This window comes from Phodopus roborovskii, unplaced genomic scaffold (assembly GCF_943737965.1).
Source record: "Phodopus roborovskii unplaced genomic scaffold, PHOROB, whole genome shotgun sequence".
Taxonomy (NCBI): domain Eukaryota; kingdom Metazoa; phylum Chordata; class Mammalia; order Rodentia; family Cricetidae; genus Phodopus; species Phodopus roborovskii.
This window is the reverse complement of record NW_026126480.1, coordinates 8,811,084-8,832,848: the sequence shown is the minus strand read 5'-3', so window position 1 is coordinate 8,832,848 and position 21,765 is coordinate 8,811,084. Positions and strand designations below refer to the sequence as shown.

The following is a 21,765-nucleotide window of genomic DNA, read 5'->3' as shown; positions in this document are numbered from 1 at the left end:
TGGATATATGCAAATTTTTTAGAATGTCTGATACATCCTAGGGTTCTAGGTTGAGACTTTGGTTGAATACATTGCTAGCTTGACTGTTGAGCTTTCTAAAGTTATCCAGGAATATACATGTCTACACAGACTCAGATGCAGAATGTTAGGTATGCCGAGTAAGATGTACCCCATTTTGTGCATCTTACAAAGGATGTGAGGCATAGGTCAATGGATGTCACTATGAAAAGTAGGAAACAGAAGGGGAAACCTGGCTATGTCTTCACTCAAGAGACAGAATGATGCATGTTTGGTTTTCCAATGGAGTGGTTATTTGAATTGTATGACAATTTGAGGTCTTGCCTGCTTGTGAGGATATGTGTCAAACACTGCTCTGATGTCTAAAACCAATATGTACATGAAGTATGTGTCTGAATTCTCAGAACAGCACTGGCCTTTTCAGTCCCAGCCTACATTAGTAATATATTCTACCTTCTCATCTAGGTATAGAAGAGGCTTCCTTTTCCACCTCTTTTTCCTGTGTTTCCATATAGGCCAGGCAGAGGGTGTAACTTCTAAAGCAACCAGTGCCTCCAGGTAGGCTGTTCCATCTTCAGCTTGATTTCATATGTGACATGAGACAGGACTGAATATAATGGAGTGGCTTTATCTGGAAGCCATTTGATTATGTAAACTGTAAGAACATTTTTCCTCACTTCTAAAAATCATAGATACCATTGCTATCTGTCTGTCTGTCTATCATCTATATATGTTTGCATCAAAGAACCAGTAGATGAAAGAGTCTGTTCTTAGTTCATATATTAGTGCAGTAGCTGTTATGATGACATATGAACCATGAAGCTGCATAGCCAAAGGGAAAATTCAAAACAGGTGATTTAACAGGGCCTACAAACATCCCTTTTTTCTTAGAGGCACTCTGGGGTCTGTACACCAGCAGGATATAAGAAGGTACTGTGAAGAAGAATGGCTTTTAAGCAGGAGTGAATACACAAAGCCATGGAATGGCAAACATAGGGACCACCCAAATGAAGAAAAAAAACAAAACAAAACATGGGGAAAGCCCATCTCAAAAACAGCCAGGAGGTCTCTGGCCAAGAGGGAAATTTCTTTGGCTCTTGGTTCATCTATTTCTTTAGTTCTATAAAAGTTTATTCATCTAACTCTGCAAAGTGATCTAAAATATTGTAGACATCACCTTGTGTGGTGTCCCAGAGTTTTGCTACTAGAAAGCAAGGATGCATAGAACATGTCTGGGCTCTAGTGGGTGTCTTAGCTTTCAGATATGAGCTCTTGCGGAGAATCCTAATCATACGTTGTTCTAACAACTCTAAACTCAGTGGCAGAATGTGTGGCATGAGCTGTGACTTCCCTCCCAAAGATGTCTAGGGTAAGATGCGGCCCCTCACTGGGATCCACATGATCCCCTCACTGTGCAACTTCGGGCTTTGAGGGAGTTTTCTCAACAGAAAACACTCTTGATTGTCTCCAGACTCAATGGTGGCTCCTGAAGGTTAGATATACTCCACAGGATATTCTCCTGAAAGCTGGGGCTGGCTTCAGAGAGTTCTCTTTAAATGCCTTCATTTTCAAGGACTATATAGTGCTATAGATCTCTATTACAAAAAAAAAATACTTTAGTACCTTTTATAAATGCTTGCTAATTTCTCCAAACCACAGGTGGGAGCAGAAGGCAGAAGAGGTGACAGCGGCTCAGGCTGTTTTCACAGTGTGGGCATTCAAATTTTCAAACCCTGAGTCCATAAATCAAAAGGGGTTCCTTTGCTACAATGATACCACAAATCACACTGAATAAAAAGGCTGAAAACATCTGTCATGATCAAGGCCAGGAGTTCTCTGGAAATGGAATAGAACTTCCTTATCTCAAGCTATAGGAAATGGAAGTGACATCTGGGTTTTTGAAATTCCATACCATTTACTTAAACAGACAAATGCAGAAGCCCACATTGCTAGCTTGAGCATCGTGACATGAATGTTCTCAATCACCACCATCTTGAAATCCATGGTATTAAAGTATTTAGAGAAGATGGTAGCAAGCCCATAAGTTTGTGTTATGGAAGGTGGGTTCAGGATGTCATGAAATCTCTGTGTCATTCTACTCAGAGCTTTGGGATAAAAGTGGAGGCAGTGGCATCTTCCATCATAGGCTGCAGTTATGTCCTTGTTGTTGCACAAATGTTTCTTGCACTGTTGCTATTTCCTTGTCACTGAGAAGGTGAAGAGACTGGCAGCATGGAGTGACTTGCAGTAGGTTCTGGGGAGTGGTTTTAGGTGTCTTTGGCATTCCTGTGTTTCCATCACAATAGCCCCCAGGAGTACTGGGAACTCTATCAAGGGTTGTGGAGAACATGGCAAGAAGCTTCCCTTTCTTACTCCCCAAGAATCTTAGGTTGACAATCAACACTTGCATCACTGGTTCACACTATGACAGATGAAGTAGAGATCATTATAGCAGGTGGTGGTTATGGCAGCTGTAATCACCTGACCGTCTTCAGTACCAACTACCATAGTGATGTTCTCATCAAGATCCAACAAACTCACGTTCTTTTTTTTTTTTTTTTGAATGTAGGACTGGTGGGTGAATGGACAGTGGTCCCCCACCCTGAAACGGTCTCACACATCTCATTTGTTTTCTTCTAGTTTCCCACCCTTATCATATGTGTTGATATCTCCCAGAGACACCGGTAATCAGACTCATCCTTGGATGGGGTGGATCCTTGTGTGCTCTTTTCTCCCTCTCCCTTTCCTGTTGGGTCTTAGGTCCTGTTATGAAAGAGAGCTTTTGGGGATGAATAGCATAGGGTCACCACCAGGTGCTGACACCTCCTGAGCAGCTTCTGAGCTCTTGCTGAAGGACAATCTGATTAGGGAGTGAAATGTGAGAGGTACCATTCAAAAGTGGACAAAGTGCTCTAGAAGATTCTGTGGTTTTCTTTAAAATTCCCCTTCATTGTGAAGTCTGGTTTTGCTCACTCAAGTGATTGCATCATCAGAGTGTTATTTTGATCTTTCCTCCCAGAAGAGGCTTTTGTTTAAGAATCAGGGTTTATGTGATTGGACGGCTCTCCTGAAGTTCAGTAAATAATTCTGAATGTCTGGCATCTCCTGCAATCACAGCTTTGGGGTCAAGGTTGGATTTTATAAATGAAATCAGAAGCTAGCATTTCCCACAAGTGTTTTGAGGCTTCATAGATGAGGGGCACAGAGGTAAATAAAATAATCACCATAGAATTGATCCAAAATGTGTTTCAAAGACAGGGGGAAAAATTAAACACCTTCTTAAATTTAACAATGTTTTTCAGCTTTTCTACTGAAATTGGAGGTCAAGCCTTGGACTTGCAGGACCCAAACATTCCTGGAATAGACGTCTAAAAATGCACTTTTGATGACTATGTGTGGACCATATATTTGAGGAATAGAGCCAAGTCAATCCATCTTACCTGAGCTTCTAGACTAGGAAAACATAGATTCACATATGCAAATGAGTGCCACGTATGCAAACAAAAGCATTCGAGTTGAGAGAGCAAAAGAAAATGGGAGAATCCTTTTTTTTTTTTTTTTTTTTTTTTTTTTTGAGGGGGTGACAATTTCAGGGAACCACTTCTGTGATGATGGGTTGTGGAGGAGAGAGTTGGAATTCTGTCATCACTGATGACATCATCCAGCTGCACATTCTGTGATTCAATGAGAGAGAAACTGTCCCAAGCAACCAAGTGGTTTTCCTATGACAATTTCACAGGAGACCTGTCCTCTAGGTGCTGACAGTAGGTGATTCCTCATGGAAGGCACAGAAGGGGAGGGGATTCATGCTAACATTCTTACAATAATAAAAAGATACTGTCATTAAAGAAGACGTCATTGGCATGTTCCCTCTTGTTCAGAAAACCACCCTCTTTTGAGATAAAACAAACAGCTTCCTTGAATGATCACAGGGGACCAAATTCTCTAGAGGAAGATGTGTAATGTCTACTATAATAGTCTGTTCTGGGAAGTGTCACCAAGGGAAAATGCATCTTCTGCTGGGGACTTGGCTCAAAGAGCCTAGAGTTATCTTGATCTTTCTGTGCTTCCTCCCCGCTATAAGGTAAACATGTCATTCCTCCCTGTTTGTGGAGGGCAGCAGTGTTCAGCATGGAGGTCTATGAATCAGTGTCAGGTACCAGCGTCTTCTCTGGTTGGGAGAGAACTGAACTGCAGGGTAGGTACTAGCTCCAAGATAATGACCCATTCTGACACAGTGAACTGATGACAAGAAAAATCTGGATGCTTGACATCTGTAACTTCTCATGTTAGTACCTTTTTTTCCCTCCATGATGCTCAATGGGGATTAGGAAAAAAAAAAAAAAAAAAAAAAAAAAGATTTCTTCTTTTTGCAACTTCAACAAGGAAAGGGGTACTCATCATTGTCTCTCTAACTTGAACCCCCCAAACCCTACTGTCCTACAAGGCTACTAAGGTGTTCCTTCGGCATGAGGGTATTGGGTTTCTCACAGAGATGCAGCTGGCCACAGCAGAGACCCAAAAAGAGAAGGGAGCCATGCAGGGAAATTACACAAGGACAAAGAAAATGCTCATCACACGAGAGAATAGAATTCCAAGCCCAAGTCCTTTCATCTGAGCCACTGTGACTCACCCATGACCTCTTCTGTGTCCTGTGACATTTTTTCTTGTTTTGATATTTATGACTGTCAACCTTCCTCTTCTGCTATACACATTTACCTTGATGTATTTCTTATCTAAAAGGAAAACCATCTGCAACCAAAGAAGAACCTGTTCTTAAAGAGAAACCATGGGGCAAGCAGGAAAAGTAAGAAGGAAGGGAGGGCTTCTTGGAGCCAAAATGAATGGGACTTTCTTAAAGCTGGTCCAATGAATAGCTACTGCAGATGTAGCCCAGCCTGCCCATCAGCCCAGGCATAAGTCCTCTGCAGTGAGACCAAGGGAGGATTTCCCTCCATGCCTATCATTTGACACGGGTGAGGTAAAGGGCAGGTACCTTTTGGAATTTGGTAAAGCAAACTCAGAACTCCATAAGCAAGGTATGGAAAACAAAATGTGTTCTCCTTGAGTTCTTACTAATTGTTTCTTTAAAATGTGTGTGCGGCATAGTGGTATACACTTTAATCCCAGCACTCAAGAAGCAAGTGGATCACTGTGATTTAGGGGAACAGCCTGGTCCACATAGTGAATTCTATAACAGCTAGGGATAAATAGTGAGACCCTATCTCAAAAAATAAAAACATGGTGGTGGCATGCATCTTTAATCCTAGCACTTGGGAGGCAGAGGCAGGCAGATCTGTGTGAATTCGAGGCCAGCCTGATCTACAAATCAAGTTCCAGGACAGCCAGAACTGTTACACAGACTGTCTCTAAAAATAAAAAATAAATAAACAAACAAATAAATAATTGTGTGTGTGTGTGTGTGTGTGTGTGTGTGTGTGTGTGTGTGTGTGTGTGTATGTACGCGTGTGCAGCATGGAGGCCATAGGAAAACCTTAGGAACACCACCCACCTTATTTGAGATAGGGTCTCTCATTGGCCTGGAGCTCACCAGTTAGGCTATACTGGTTAGCCACCAAGTTTCATCGATCCTATTGCCTCCACTACTCTGGTGCTGGAATTCTGGCATCGGTCACCACACCCAACTTTGACATAGGTACTGGGGTTTGAACTTAGGGCCTAATATTTGCAAGTCAAGCAGTTTACTAACTGAACTGTTTCTCTGGGACCTGATTCTTTCTTTACATGGGAATGGACTTCTGGGTTAAGAGGCTGAAAGGTTAGGCTGTCCTCGGAGTGAAGCAGGGGAAAGCAGAGGCTCTCTGATGCCCAGGTTCACTTTTCACTAAGAAATATCCAAGACAGTCCGGGGGTAGGATGATATTGTCATACAGAAGTCATCAAGTGGCACACCATGAGATGGTATGGCAAAGTCTGCTGTGGGGGGAGAACGCTATATCATCAGTACGAAGAGATCTGTGAGGAACATGGGGTAAAGCAAAGCGTGTGTGGTGGGGCGGCAGGGGGGACTCAGCCTGACTAGACAAACAGAGCCCAGCCCCTAGGCAGGGTCTGAGCTAAATGCCTGGTAGACACCTGGGTACCAGCTGCAAGGACTGTAGGGCAAACAGCTGGGAAGGGAAAAAAAAAATCAAGCTTCTAATTCCTGTTTTAAAAAGTTATATGCCCTTTATTCTTGGGTCCCTGAGAAAGAGAAAATAATCCATACCTCTTTGCATTGTTAGAAGTGTAAAAATAATGCAGTTCAAGCCTTAGGCACAGTGCTTGGCACATCATAAATACTCAAAAATTAGAAGCCATTAGTGTTAATAAATATAACATGTTCCATAGCTGTTTATTAACTTGCTGATGTTGCAGGGGACCAAGGATGTGAAGTAAAGGCAAAACAAAGAATGGATAAAAGGTAGCACGGTTTGCTTAAGGCTCCTTTGTCTCTCAAAAGCTAGGGCTTTTCTTGCCATTTCTATGAGACCCAAGAGGTCACTTTCTGCACTGAGAGGCACCTGGAATCCTGCCTTATAAAAGCCATGTGCTTACCATCTGATCACAAACCCTTTCTTAAAAAAAAAAAAAAAAAAAAAAAAAAAAAAGGAAAGGGAAGAAGTTAAAACGAGTACACAAAGCAGTTGATTCAATAAAGAGCTTTTGGTGAGTGTTCATTCCAGGATAATAAACCAAGCGAAACGTCTGGCTGTGTTTAAAATCAACAAAGCCAGCAGGAAAGGCAGAGAGACGGGAAGAAGTGATCAGCGTGTTTTTAAAGCTGCCACAGTGCTGCTTCAGCAGGGACTGGCGCAGAGCAGCCCCCAGAGAGGAGAAAGGAGACAGATGCAGACAGGATGGAAACCTGGGGCAGGGGAAAGAGGAATGCAGATGTGGCCTAAGGGCCCTGGAGAAGAGGTTTTGCCAAGATTAGGGGTCTCTTCAGGAGCCTCAGATAGTACTAGGAGCCACACAGCCATATAATGAAATTGTTAACGATGGCTACACATTTGGACCATTCCACCATGTGCCAACATGTGCCAAGCTCTCTACTTGCTTTATTCTCCCCATCCTACAGGTGAGAATATTGAGATTTAAAGGTGCTATGGCACTTATCCATAGCTACCATTTGACTCATCTCTAGGCAAAGAGCAATGTTGTCTATAGCTCAGGAAGGGCTAAACAGCAAGACCTGCTAACCAGCTAGATGCCACATGGGGGATGCAAACTGGGAGGATGTGTGTTGAAAATGACAGATGGTGCATTTAAACCCAACTGATGTCTAAGAGAAGCCAGTCATAATGTCATCAGATGAAAGGACTTTTGGCATCTATTGCATGCAATGGAGGCCTGGGTTGGCCTCGAAGTGCCTTGCAGAGCAATCAAAATGCCCTGGGACTTGTGCCATACCGATGGTGCAGTGCTCGCCATTCCAGCCTGGACTGCATTCACACTTGCCATCCCGGCAGGTCCCATGTTCTGCACAGCGAGGGTGGCAGGCTCGTTGGTCGCATGCAGCCCCCATCCAGCCGTCCTCACAGCGGCAGGTGCCTCCTACACAGACGCCATGGCCACCACAGTCAGCAGCACAGATCTCTGTGGGCAAGACAGAGGAGCAAAGGGGCAGGGGTAGGGAGAGAGAGAACAAAAACTTATTGAGCCAGTTGTTGCTGGGAACAAGGGTCACACTTGGCCACCTAGTTAGGCTCTGTGAGCAGTGGGGGGTTCCAGAGGCTTGGCAGAGTAATCTCCATGGACAATGACCTCGGAGAACAAGCCTTCGGCAGAAGCCTGCCAGCACTGGCTTCTTCACTAGAATAGGGGGATTGTGTAGCTCCGCTCTGTTTGCTTTTCCCTATTGCCAGTCTGTCCCTGCTTTTGTGCTTGCCACTTCCAATGGGAACTGGTCTTCTGAACAGATGTGAGAAAAGTCAAATTTAATTAAAAACCAGTTATGTGTGAAAACAAAGTGAGGATGAGTCCCTGTCACTAAATGAAGTGCTTGTGGGCCTGGCAAGGACCCCATGAAGAGGTTCTCTACAGCCTTGAAACCAGTGGAATCACGGGGGGGGGGGGCGGGGCGGGGGGGGGGGAATGTGTGTGTGTGTGTGTGTGTGTGTGTGTGTGTGTGTGTGTGTGGTGGGGGGCGGGGCTGATCTACTGTGTTTTTCAGGGTTGTCCCAGATCTAGGCTTGTCCTATGATGCTGGATTTACTCTCTGTCCTTCAGCTTGATGCTTCCCACAACTTCAGGCACCATTTAAATGAGCTTTCAGTTCCAAAGTAAACAGCTGGGGGAGGAGGACACTTCATGGCTAGAGTGGGGCTGCCTGTCCTTCACAAAGGCTGGTCTGTGTGGGTGCAAAACACACAGGGTCTGATTCACAAGTCCCTTGGGCTCTGAGCCAGCAGCTGCTTTATGCTTACTGAAAAGCAGAGACCAAAAGGTTTCCAAACTGCAACTGCTTTTTAGGAAATTTGCTAGCACACACCCCCCCAGGATCTTCCTCAGGGCTCTGATGGAGGCCTAGACATGACTGACTCTTGCCTCATGGCCCAACAGTCTTCCAGCGTGTGTGAAAATCCCAACAAATTGTTAAATTCCTTTGCAACTGGATTAAGTGGCACCCATGTCAAGCTGTCTCCACCCATTTCTCCTTTGTCAGTGGCACTGCTGGTCTAGAAGTTGCTAATATTCTAGATGCTTCCACAAAAGGAATGAAAAGGGCTGAGAGGTAGTTCAGTAAGACAGCTTGCTGCATAAACATAACCTTAGTCTGCAATCCCTGTACCCACATAAAAGCTGGTCCTGGCTACAAGCACCTGCAACCCCAGGGTCTCCTAGCCAGCCAGCCTGGCGGAGAAGGTGAGATTCAGGTTTAGTGAGAGATGCTGTTTTCAGAGGATTATGGTAAAGGGTGATAGAACAGGGCACCACTGTGTGCGCTTGCACATGCACATGTGCACACTGACACCAGAAAGAAAACTGGATCTCAGAAGTTCTGAATTTTTTTTTAAATCAATGTAGAAGGCAATAGACAAAGAGCTGGGAAATTTAAAAAGCACAGTAAGAGTTGCTATTTATGTTTTATTTCTACATAGGTATCTTGCCAAGCTGCTACTTCAGAAATGGAGATTGCAGTATCTCTCAGCATCCAGGGACAGAGTAGCTGCTGAAGATGGGCAGAAGCAGCTGAGACATGGTGCCAGGGCCCAGCATCATGCCAGGCCCAGGAGCTTCTGAGCTTCGGACTAAGTAGGAAAGTCCCTTGGATCCACTGAGCTGCAGTTTTGGGTTTGGAGGGTGTGGGCAGTGAAGCCTCGCTACAGAACGGCCTGCTGCTCTCCAGATGGTAGTTAAGTGCAGGGAAGAGAAGAGCACAGAGGGCTGAGGATTCGAGATGGAGGTCAGGGCAGTGCACTTCCCACTGGATATACAGTGAGGCCTGTGAGATCCTTGCCTGCTTAGTCACTCATCTTGGGACCTTCTCTCTGGGTGCAAACTTCTTCTTTTACTTCTGGGGAGCCTAAGGCGTCTAAAGTTCTGGTGAACTCCAAGACAGATTCTCTGCTACAGTACCCTCTATGTTACACAATGCAACCAGCAGGATCAAGGCTTGGCTCAAGGTCTCTGCTTCTCTAAGGAGTCTCCTGTAATTCACCGGTGGTTAGCTGTTTGCTTCCCCCACTACACTGCTTCTCTGTGCTATAGTCTAATCCACAGCAGCCCCGGGCTGGGCTCCATCCTCTGATCACCCCTGTCCCTGAATTGATGCTTGTTAAATAGTGGACAGATCAAGATGCCCCATGGGACAGGTGCCTGAGGGTGGAGAGTTCCTGTGTGTGCCACTCTGTCTGGCTCAGTGTCCAGCAAACCTGTCTGTCTGCTCCTCTGGAGTCTGAAGATGGAACTGTGGCACCTCTGTCCCACATCCAGCAACTCTGCAGGCTGGCATTCCCTCAAACAACATTTTGGGCTTTCCCAAAGACAAAGAGCAACAAGCTTTAGGCTTCAGCCCCCTGTGGGTCGTGGGTTGGGTCACATCTCTGACAGCTCCATCTATTTATACACACTCAAAGGGCAGTGACCTCCTGGTGACTCTGGGGGCTGGCTGAGCAGCCTGGGAGAGAAGAACTCTACATCTGTTTGGGTTTGCCTAGCACTTTTTCCAAGTGGCAGTTGATGGTGTGAAAGTAAACAGCAAAGAGCACTTCTGTTCACTGAGGTGTGAACGGGGAGAGGGGAGACTGTTAGAGGCTGGGACCCAAGCAAAGCTGTTTAGGTGGCAGGGCCTGGGGAGGCAGAAAGGCCAAGAGCAGGCAGGGAGCTAGGTTTTGCCCTGCCCTGGGAGCCATCAGGTCTAACATAACAGGTGAGGTCATCCCTCATTCTTTAGTATCAAAGGAGATTGGTCCCCAAACCACTAACCCCTTGAATACAAAAATCCATAGGTGCTTGAGCTCCTTATATAAAAGAGCACAAAACGCACATTTAACAGACATACAGACTCCTCTACACTTTAAATCACCCCAACTTAGTTGTCATCTCCAAACAACTGTGTTTATAGTTGTTTGCTATATTGTTTAGGGAATGGTGGTAAGGAAAAAAAATCCATATTCAATATAGAAGAAATTTTTGTTTCCAGTCTATAGTTGATCGAGTCTCCAGATGCAGAAGACAGTGACACAGAATATGGTCTTCACTTCAGACTTTTTAGGCAGTGCCAGCTGGCAGCCTGGTGACCCACTCAGTTGCTCTGGGCTTTCTCTTTCCTTCATCTGTATAATGGGAATGCTGAGAGCGGCACTGCAGAAATGACTTAGTGTCTGATCTAGGTGTCAGGGAATGCCGACTGGTTCACTTCTAGTGATTTCTCACACACTTACCCTGAGCCTGAACTGTGCCTAGTGCTGGGAATGTGCAGACCAGTAAGATACAACCTCTGCCCCAAGAGAGCACAGTCCACATAAAACATACACTGATATTGGCACTCTAAATAGTCAATACATGCACATAGCATATGTATGTATGTATGTATGTATGTATGTATGTATGTATGTATATTTACACATAGCCATGATTAATCCTGTACCTTTTTGCTTGGCTACAATGGATTAAAACCATGGATCTAAGGAGGAGGCAGATCTGGGACTTACTCATGCCTTTGTCTCTTACTGACTGAATAAATTACACTACATTATACAATCCATTGAGCCTTGCTTTGCATTTCTGTAAAATAGGGGTAATAACTTTCACTTCACTGCTTTCACAGGCCTGGTATTAGACCAAATGAGGCAATGTGGGGGAAAGATATTTTTGATTTAACACTTCTATCAAGTTTTACACCTCCAGAAGCACATTTCACATACGGTTGCTCACTAATTCTTACAACAATGTTGTGAGAACACCTTGTTACTGTCCTTCTTCGAGATGTGGCTTTTGAGAGCTATATAGCCCATGGACGCTTGATAAGGTCTCCTGCACTTTCCTTGTTTTGGCATACTAGGAACAATGCAATCCAGCAAAGCAGACATTTCTTTAAATGGAGCTGCAGAATAAGGAAGACAGGAGAGACCTTGCTCAAAGATCCAGCAGACACCTCCTACCCACTTCCGGTCCCATTGTTTTCTTTGTTACACCTGAGTCTAATCCTGGGCGTCCATGAGATGAAATGGGATCTTCCAGGCAGAGTTCCTAGGATGACACTGCATTTGTTCTCTGCATGCAGAGTTTGATATGGCCATCTAAGCACTCCACTTTCTTGTTGGCTTATGCTGGATATGTTCTCCTTTCCTCTAAGGCTGCCTGGTGGCTGGGTATCCTTCCACGGGTCCTTTACAAGCTGGCTTGTGAGTGCTTGTACATTTTAATGGGAGGGGCCCAAACCGAGTGACCTTGATGTTTATGGGGTGCTAACTGATGGTAACACAGAAAAGCCTGTTTGGCTGAGTGGAAGAGACCCTCAATGCATGATGGGAGGAGAAACCTGAGACTCTACTTGACCATTTGGCTTTAGATTGTAGTCTCTATTTTTTTCCCCTCAATACTTTGATTTATTATTTTTGCCCTTGAAATGAAAGGGACTGTTTTATTTTTCCTTCTCAGATTCTGCCTTGACATTAAAGTAGATAAAACTTTACAGAATGCTTGGTGAGAACCAAACAGGACAATGCTCTAGAATGTGCTTTGATGGCTCATATGTCATTTACATAATAGAAACGGTCTTCTGTGAAAGTGGGTCATAGTTCCTCTTTAAATCTCAGGTTTCCTTCTTTTTAAATGGGGAGTGGTGGCGGCGGCAGCATCAGCCACTTTAAAGAGTGTTATAGGGACTCATTCTCACATGGGTAATTTCCTAAGTGCAAATGTGACAGCGGGCTTGAGAATCAGACAACCCTCACTTTCTCTCCCCTAGGAGCTGTGTTCCAGCACAGCAGATGGATGTAACCTGGGTCCATCAAGTTAAGCGAAATGACATACCCCAAAGTAAAGATCCTAGCATAGAACCTATCCTGGCACAGTCGGAACATGGCAAATTTCATTTGTAATTTTTATTTATTTTTTAATAAAAAGAGAAGCAGGGCATGGCAAATGTAGCAAAGTCAAAAGATCAGTGTGAATGCTGACGTTTGCTTCACACCTGAAGATCAGTGTGAACAATGATGTCTGCCTCACACCTGATGTAAGAGAACATTTGGCAATGGCCACTTAACTCTCATGTGTTTGGAACCAGAGCTTTGTGCCTGCATGTGGAAGGTCCCAGGGTCTAGAAGAAATCTTTTGTGATACACAAGCAATAGGGTAGACTTGTGTTTAAGATTTGAGTACCAAAGTTCCCATGGGCACTTGGGAAAATACGTTAACCTTTCTTGCTTTCTTGGCCACAGTTGTTCACTTGATTTATTGAATGAACAGAGAGATAAAAAAGAAAAAACAAAACAAACAAACAAACAAAAAACCCTGCTTCATGGAGAAGTCTGCTCCATGTCTGTTAGTTCAACTCCATCTCAGGACAACGATACACAGAAATTACCACCAACTACATCCAAACAGAGGCTCAATACTCTCAGTAGATCAACTCTTTGTGAACTCTGTGACTGTTAAATATCTTGGTCTCCACTTGGGAGGCAGAGACAGGTGGATCTCTGTGACTTCTAGGCCAATCTGGTCTACAGAGTGAGTTCCAGGACAGCCAAGGCTGTTATACAGAGAAATCCTTTTTTTTTAAAACAAACAAACAAACAAACAAACAAATATCTTGGCCCCTACACCTGCATCTTCCTTCATGTTACCATTTGAGCTGTACCTGTCATATGTTATGACACAGAAGGAAGTGGAAAGGGATAGGGGAAGACGTAAGAGTTGGTTATTGGTAATTGTGCCCCAAAGTGTATATATCCATCAAGGAAAAGTTGCCCCAGGCTCCTCTCATTAAACACTAATCTCCAGCCAAGAGGAAGCCTGGGACCTATCACTGTTATATTTTAATTTGTGAGGACTTACTTGGCACCCCATTCATTAAAAAAGTTTGAAGGTGAACCTGTGTCTTTGACCTAATGGGAGAGATTCATGCACACTTTCCTCATAAAGTATCATTTATTTGGAAAAATGTACATTGGTACAAATTGCAAGTAGAGAAGTAACCCCACCCAAATGCCTGAACACTCCCATGAAACAAGGAAAATGAGACAAAGATGGTTTTAAAATTCTTTGGGTGTGGAAGCAGAGTCTGCCCCATGTGACCTCTGGGAAAACCTCCCTAAGTCTGTATTGAACACTGAAAGGGATAATAAGGAAGATGGTTGTGTGCTGCTAAGGACCCGAGGTTTGGAGAATGACCTTGGAAATTTCAACAGATAACATAATGGTTTAAAATGTTTCCTAATAGCATTTTCTGTCTAATTACCTGTCTTTGAAATCTTGACAGATGTTAAGTCCAAGTCATACTAGCCAGCATGTGAGTTACAACGAGGAAAGAACAAAGTGTCCATGTGTTCCAGAGTTAAAGGTGGTGCTACACGTGTCCCCCTCATTAACACCTTAGGACAGTTAGACTTTCACTCCTACATCCCATCTGAGTAAACGGCTTGGCCAGATGAAGTTACTTGCTCAATGGTATACTGGACAAGTGAAAGATGACTGTCTATCCTAGCTTTCTTGGTATGTCCAATTGTGCAAGCAACTGAGGGGAAGCCTCTGATGCAATCTGACAGTGTTTTGTGAGTATAAATTGTTTAGTATATCATTGTCTGAGTTAAACAACATGACTGCTGAAATTGGAAACCAAGTCTCCTTCCTCACCCTAATCCAAACCTTATTAGATTAACATCCCTTCTGCTTTTTTCTCTATCCATCTGCCCAAACATCAGACTGTCTATCCAGCTACTTCATCATTTAGCATGTCACCATCCACCTGCTTAAACCATGTGATTTGAGCAAGTTGCTTCATCTCTCTATGACTCTGCTTTCTCAAAAAAAAAAAAAAAAAAAAAAAAAAAACTGCACTAAAAGTATACAAAACAATGTATCGATACCAGGATCTTGGGGCCAGTTATATGAAGTTTGAGGAAAGTATTTCATATTCTTCTCACCTGCGATGAAGTAAACAGTTGCTATACAGCAAGCACATCCTCTTTGTGTACTGGAAATAGTCAGGGGAAGAAAGGGGGAAGAAAAGGAGATGGCATTCCACCGAGGTGCCTTTGAACAGCTGGTGAGCACTGAATCCAAAATGTAATCAGAGGGATAGGCTTTGTGGGCAGCTCATCAGTTGGGGCACCAGAATGATGGTGGAGGACTTAAGCAATGGTATCAGTCCTCAGGAAGTAGGAGGCAGGTCTGTCTGCTGAATAGAGTGATGGTGAACAGACGTGGACACTGAGATAGCCCTTCTGTAGACTGAGCATCATGGCTCGGAGTATGAGAAGAACTGTAGCTGGAGGTGGAGGGCGTGGGAGAGGCTGCCCATCATGCTCATGATGCAATGTGGCTTCTGGAGGGCAGAGTCCAGCTGTGTGTCCAAAGATTGTGAGTGGTTGAGTAAGCCTGGGAATTGCTGGGTAGATGTGAAAGAGAGGTGCAGAAACAAGGGGACGGAGTGGTGAGTAAAGGCAGCTAGAGGTCTAGGACCCTGGGATGGGGTAGAAACTGAAAAAGGAGGGAGAGCTAGGAGAGGGCTGAAGGTGGCTTGTAGCAGATGTAAAGGGAGAAGGAGCTGAGCCTCAGAGGAGCAGCTTTTGAGGCTAGAATATGAGAAGGCATCTCAGAAACCTTCTAGCCACTCTATGGACAAGAAGGCAAGGCAAGAAGGAAGAGGGTGTCTTGCCTTATATACTTAGTGACATATGTGCCAGTGCTTGAGCAAGAACTTGTTAGCTACCTCAGAAAAGCAGTCATGTAGAATCATCATTGCAAACGGCTACAGGAGAACAGCCATTGTACTCTGGAGCCCTTCCTCTGGGCTTCTGTATGGGTTTGTCCCTTGTGGCCCTCCTTGGGTCCATCTACAAGGCTCCCACTTTTAGTTCTAGCTCCAACAGCAGCTCCCCTTTGGGACCCCCCCTCCTTCAATTCTGGCAGGAAGCAGTCTTATCTTCTCTGCTTCCAGCACCCCTGTGTGCAATATTTTCTCAGGGTTACTAGTCTACAGGCATTGCCTGGAGGACCCTGCCACCACACATTAACATCTGCATTTCCTGGTGACTCTCACACAGTAAATGTGTCTTGTGCTTCTTCTTCATGTTGCCACATTGCTGGCATGGGTCAGGGTGCACCATGTAATTGTCCAGAGTTCTCTGGCTTTGCACAGAGCGAAGGGCTGAGGTCAGGTAAGGAGCTGTGTGTTCTGCTGCTCCCTACCCATGTAGGGCGAATGCTGCCTACCCCTGTGATAATGACAACTCTCCACCAGAAGTTTAAAAGTAATTCAAAAATATGCCAAGCATCTGCTATGTACATGATATCCGTAGACGCTCAGGATGTAGAGATAATATAAAATTAGACCTATCTTTAAGGAACCCGTGTGCAAAAACTAGCACAAAGCCAGCCACTTGCCCAGCACATGGTAGGTTATTAGAGTACAGTTAATTTTTCTTCCAGGGGAGAGAATCTCCTTGTATTTCCAACAAACAATTATTACCCAAGTATGGTGGCCCCTCCCTCCCTCCCTTGCAAGCTGAGCAGATGGTTGTTTTGTCTCAGTGCAGGTTTCTGGAAGAAACCAGGAAAGGAAGAAGGTACAAAAGGAACCTCTGACATAAGTCCCTGCAGTAATTAGTCTCCTCTAGACACTGAGGCCAAACTGGAGCCACTCTCCTGTGCTTTTCAACTTCCCTCCCTATAATTCTCCAGCCAGCACTGCTCCAAGTCATGGCTCTGCTCCATAGACCAAGAAGGCAGAAAGCTAATGAGCCTTGGAAAGCATATGGCCTTTCACCTCATTCCAGGAGCTTAGAGAACTCTCAGTCCAGGCAGATGAGAAACCCAGGATGCAGACACAGAGGAGGGTTTCACACCTATTTCCCCTAGAACTCAGATTTCCAGTCCTGACAAAATACCTTGGCAAGAAGCAGCAAGCCACTGCTATTCATCTTAATTGGAGGTGATCTGGCATCATGATTAGAGGGCTTCGAACCCAGTGCAGAAGAGGACTCTGTGTGGTGTCTGATTTGGCAAGATAACAAACCAGGAAAGGACCAGGGGGCAGAGAAGCCAAAGAACATGGCTCAGATGCATATTTTGGCTGGAACTGGAAAATTCCTCACCCAAAACTCCTCTAAGAGAGCCAAAGAAGGTAAACTGAGGAGAAAGATGATGCTAAATCTTCCCAAAGATCTCTAACCCTGGTCTCATTTTAGGCATGAGTCCATCTATCTAGCTTTCCTAGACACTGACATCTGGATGTCTCCTGGTCCTATACAATCTTTCTTCTTATTTATTTATTTACTACTACTACTACTACTACTATCATCATTTGTGTGTGTGCTTGTTTGTGTGTGTGTGACATGAACACATATGAGTGTGTGCCCATGAATGAGCCTGAGGAAGGCAGAATAGGTCATTAAGTGTCCTGCTCTATCACTCCCCGTTATTTCTTTGAGACAGGGCCTGTCAGTGAACCTTGAGCTAGGTTAGTGGTCAGGAAACTGCTCCTGCCTGCCATAGTGATGGGAATTTTGAGCTGTGCAATCATGCCTGGATTTTTAATGTGGGTGCTGGGGATTCAAACTTGGGTTCTCATGCACAGCAAGTTCTCTTAAACACTGAGCATCTCCCCTGAACCCAGAGCTATCTTTCTACAACCAAATTTACCCATGCAAGACTACTTCATGATTCTCAATGACAGACAAAAAAAAAAAAAAATCAAACTTGCTTAGGGTTATTTACTTTCTAATGCGTGTGACCCCCATCATTTCTTCCTTTCACGGTTGCTATAAATACCTAAGGTGAGTCATGCCATATTACTAGGAATGCATATGCTATAAATACTTGATGTTTACAGTGGACTACTGCAAGGAGCTATTACTTTTGTCTAGATTGTTCAAACTCCATCACTCAATTTAACTCTGACCTCCTCCAAGAAGCCACCATATGAGCCCAGATGAAAGAACTACACACAACCTTCCTGTTTCCTGGACTCAATTTCCACGGCACAGTGGTGAGTTTTAATAGTCAGTTCAACACCGTTGAGTGTCTCCTGGGAAGAGAGTCGCAATGAGCGAGTGTCTAGATCAGGCTGGCCTGTGGGCATGTCTTGATAAAACACGAGAAGACCCACCCTGAAAGTAGGTGGTGCCATTCCTGGGTCTATGAGCTGAACACGGCCATGCTGCTCTTGTCTGTGGGTTTGATGTGATTAGCTGCTTTCAATTTGTGATGCCTTGACTGCCTTGCACTGACTGACAGACTCTGACCTGGGATTGTGAGTTAATTAAAGCTGTTCTCCCATCAGTTGTTTTTGTCAGGGTATTTTATCATGGCAACAGGAAACAAAACTAAGACACATGATTCCTGACAGTGGCAGGACATGAACTGATTGGCATGATCCCGATGCCTCCTAGCACAAAACTTGGTAGTTGCCAGTGAAAGAGTTGCACAGGGGATAAATATGAGTGAGCCCTGACTCCAGAGGGTCCTGGTTTTGAAGCTTGGTTTCCATGAAGTATCTTTGGTCAAATCACTGAAGTTTCTTGAACCTTGGTTTCCCAGAACAACCCCATCTGCCTTGTCAGAGGCTTATATAGCTGTTGTTTGAATAAATCATGAAGCACATATGGGAAGGGACTCTGTAAAATGTAACATTTCCATTCAAAGAACAGGTTTTTTTTTTCTTCTTTTAAATTACAAGTTATCGTACCAGCAGTTTGATTCAGGAAGATGACTGGAGATTTGCTACAAAGTGTCAGCCTGAGCATCCAAACAGAAGCCCGACTCTGAAGTCCAATTGCAGGAGGGCTTATATTTGCATACTGAAAGGCTCCAGTTCTGATAGAAAATGTTCCAGGGCTGTCGAGGGAAATACTGCTAAATTACAAAGCTGCCAGCTTTTGCTTTATCAACCTTTAACTCTGGCAGTATTTAGCAGTGTGCCTATCTGGGCTCAATTTTCCAGTCTTTGATTAAGTGCTGGGAACTGACCATCTCATTCTGTCTAAACCTCTGTTACTTCTCTGCCCACTCCTGGGCTCTTCCCTGCCTCCCCCAACCCCCTCCTACTCTGCACTAGTGTCAATCTCTTAGATATTTATTATTCTGAACTTTGATACTTAGGCTGTCACTGGCTTTGGGAAGGGGTATGGGAAATGTCAAGTCTCAATGGATATTATTCCTCTGGTGAAATTCTAACCTTGAGTTTCCTGTCCTGTAACATACCTATACAGAAATAGCCTGGCCCAATCATTTCCTTTTGATGTTTAATTGGCTGTCGGCACTGTGCTTTCTGGGCTGAGAAGGTAATGTTTCTCAGAGAGAGAACAATTCTGGCTACACAAATGAGACTTGTAACAGGGGAGAATGCTCAACGCCGAATCTAATTTTCTCTCCCATCCATGAACATCAGACAATTTTTCTGGCATTAAAGCATCTCACTCTGTCTTTCTGTCATTAATAAGAATTAAATCCTCGTCCCTCAAATTTAAATGTAATTATATTTTGCCTCGTAAATAAAATTGAATTACCATTTTCAAAATTTAGAGCTAATGCAATGGCTATGTTCAGAGCTTTAATTTTTCTTAACCCTGATGCTACTTTCAGCTTATTTTTTGAAGCATTTAGTTCATTTTGCTGTCAATTGTGACTTAATTTAACACATAGCTTTCAGTTTCTTATCCATTCAATCCATCCAATCATTATTGTTTTTTTTTTTTTTTACAGGCTTTGTGGCTTTCTTTTCCCTTTCTCTCTCTCTCTCTCTGTCTCTCTATCTCATAAGGAAGGAGAGAGAAAAAAAGAGAGAGAGAGAATGGAAGCCCAAAGGATCTCAGTCTGAATTCAGGAAGCACCTAGAACTGGTAGATCTGAGAACAAAGAGAGAAGTGGAGGTGGAGTCTGAAAGGGAAATAGTTCAGGTTCATTGAAAGAATTTATCTTGTTTTTCAAGACAGCCTTGATTGTCCTGGACTCTCTTTGTAGACCAGGCTGGCCTTGAACTCACAGAGATCTGCCTGCTCTGCCTCCTGAGTGCTGGGATTAAAAGTGTGCATGACCATGCCTGATTCATTGAAAGAATTTAATACAGGATTTTGTGTGCATATGTGATGGCAAGTGCATGCATGTATGTACTAGTGTGTACAAGTACACATGTGTACATGCATGTGTGAAGGCCAGAGGTCATCCTTGGGTGTTGTTCCTTAGGATTCTCTACCTTTTTTTTTTTTTTTTAAGACAGGTTCTCTCACGGAGATCTGGGGTTCACCAGTTAGGTTCTGTCGGCTGGCCAGAGAGCCCCAGACACCCACCTGTCCCTGCCTCTCCGGTGCTAAGATGACATGTGCAGGCTGCCATACTCAGCTCTTTGTGTGTGCTGGAGATTGAACTCGATCGAGTCTTCATGTTTATGTGGCAAGTACCTTACTGGCTGACCTGTCTCCCTGGCCTCTAATCCAAAAAAATGTTGGTGAAGCATTCAGTGAGCTCCTAGAGTTGCAACTGCCTGTGTCCTCACTTCACTGTCCACCCTCTCTTCCCCGGGGCTCTTCTCTAGTGGAACAACTTCACCATCAGGCTCTTAGACAGTTTTCTGCTGCAGCACATGGGGTTTCTTTCTTGAGTGTCAGGTAGCCTCTTTTCAGTTCTCTTCCTCCTAATGGCTCTTAAGACTCCTCGGCAAGGACCTTCCAGGGTCATATCCTAGCCAAGTTCATCAATTTCTAACCTTCATACTTTCAAACCTATTGTATGTACATCAACTAGAGTTCGTAGTTGCTGTATGCTTGGGTGCCCCTACCTGAGGGCATCATTGCAGGACTCTTGGATCCTTTGCAGGCACACAGGTGACATGGGAAAAAGTGACAGAAATATGTGTAGCTGTGGGCTGAGTGCATGCCTGGGGCTGCTCTGGGGTGCTGTCTGGAGACTGAGCTACCTGGTAGGGAGTTTAGGAGGCCACTGTCTGGAGAAGAGGCTGATGCTAATGCGAGGACCATATAAACTCCCCTCCAAACCTGAATTTGTTCGAGGTTAAGAACTGCTTAGCTAATTTAGACCTAATCATGCATAATAAAAAAAATACCCACATTTCTGTTATTAAGTACTTGTTGAATGTCAGACACCATACTGGGCAGTTTATGCACATATACTAAAGCTAATTTGGAAAATAGTCCTGCAGGAGGAGTTATTATTAGGAATACTAAATGGGTAAGTTGAAGCTCAACCATATAGCCTGGTTCTACTCCAAATCCCACATGATTTTACTGATGGCACACACTGCCTTCACATTCATGCCACTCAATCTCAGATGTATTTCCACCTGTTATTCCACGAAACTCGAGCACAATGAAATTACAAGAATCATAAACTACCAGCATGAGCATTTTACAGGCAAGAATCTCTGTCATGTGCTGCTCCTGTGAGCCAGCAACCCAAAGGAATAAAATGCGATGACAGGCTTCTCTCAGATAAAAGTCATTTATAGAAGACAAGATGGGAGAGAGCTTGCTGAGCAGTGGGAATGAAGACCCAATTCATGAGGTGGAGAAGACAGGACCTGGGGAGAGAGGGAAGGAAGACCCAGGAGGAACCCAGCCTGCAGCAACTGGTGCCTAGAAAGTGTTAAAGAGCCTGAATTGATTTTAGAAGCCAGTAGACTCTGGAAGACAAGTAGATTTTGCCGATTTTAAAGATTATGTCAAAAGAGGTTAAATTCCCTCCCCTTCTACCTGGAGCAATAGAAAAACCAGCTAAAGCACTTGGGTGGGGGTTGGGCACAGACAAAGTGTGCACCTACTTTCTTCTGTGAAAGCTGCCCCCTGCGGAGATGGCTTGGGAGAGGTGAGCCAGTGCTGGTCCTCATTTAGGAAAGAAGGGCACAGAACCAAGAGGGATGAAGTCTGGACTGTGATAGAAATGAATTTGAGGGGGCAAGCTTCAGCTCTAGCCTCCTTTATGTGTGCCCCCCCCCTGGCTCTGTTATCCTCACTTTGACCATTCCCAGGTAGGTCACTCAAAGCAATATCATGAGAACCTAATATATATCCAGTCCTGTGGTGGGAATACTCAGACAGACCCTGACCTCACATTCAGTTTGTC

General features: G+C 44.3%; 1 protein-coding gene across 1 annotated transcript in view; it reads right to left on the bottom strand.

Annotated features, from left to right (window-relative positions):
* Tenm4 (teneurin transmembrane protein 4) overlaps nt 1–21,765 on the bottom strand; it is a 701,768-nt gene that overhangs the window by 101,258 nt on the left and 578,745 nt on the right. The window contains exon 15 of the mRNA XM_051192264.1: nt 7,432–7,617. Within this exon, the coding sequence (XP_051048221.1) occupies nt 7,432–7,617 (186 nt within the window). The remainder of the gene's footprint in view (nt 1–7,431; nt 7,618–21,765) is intronic.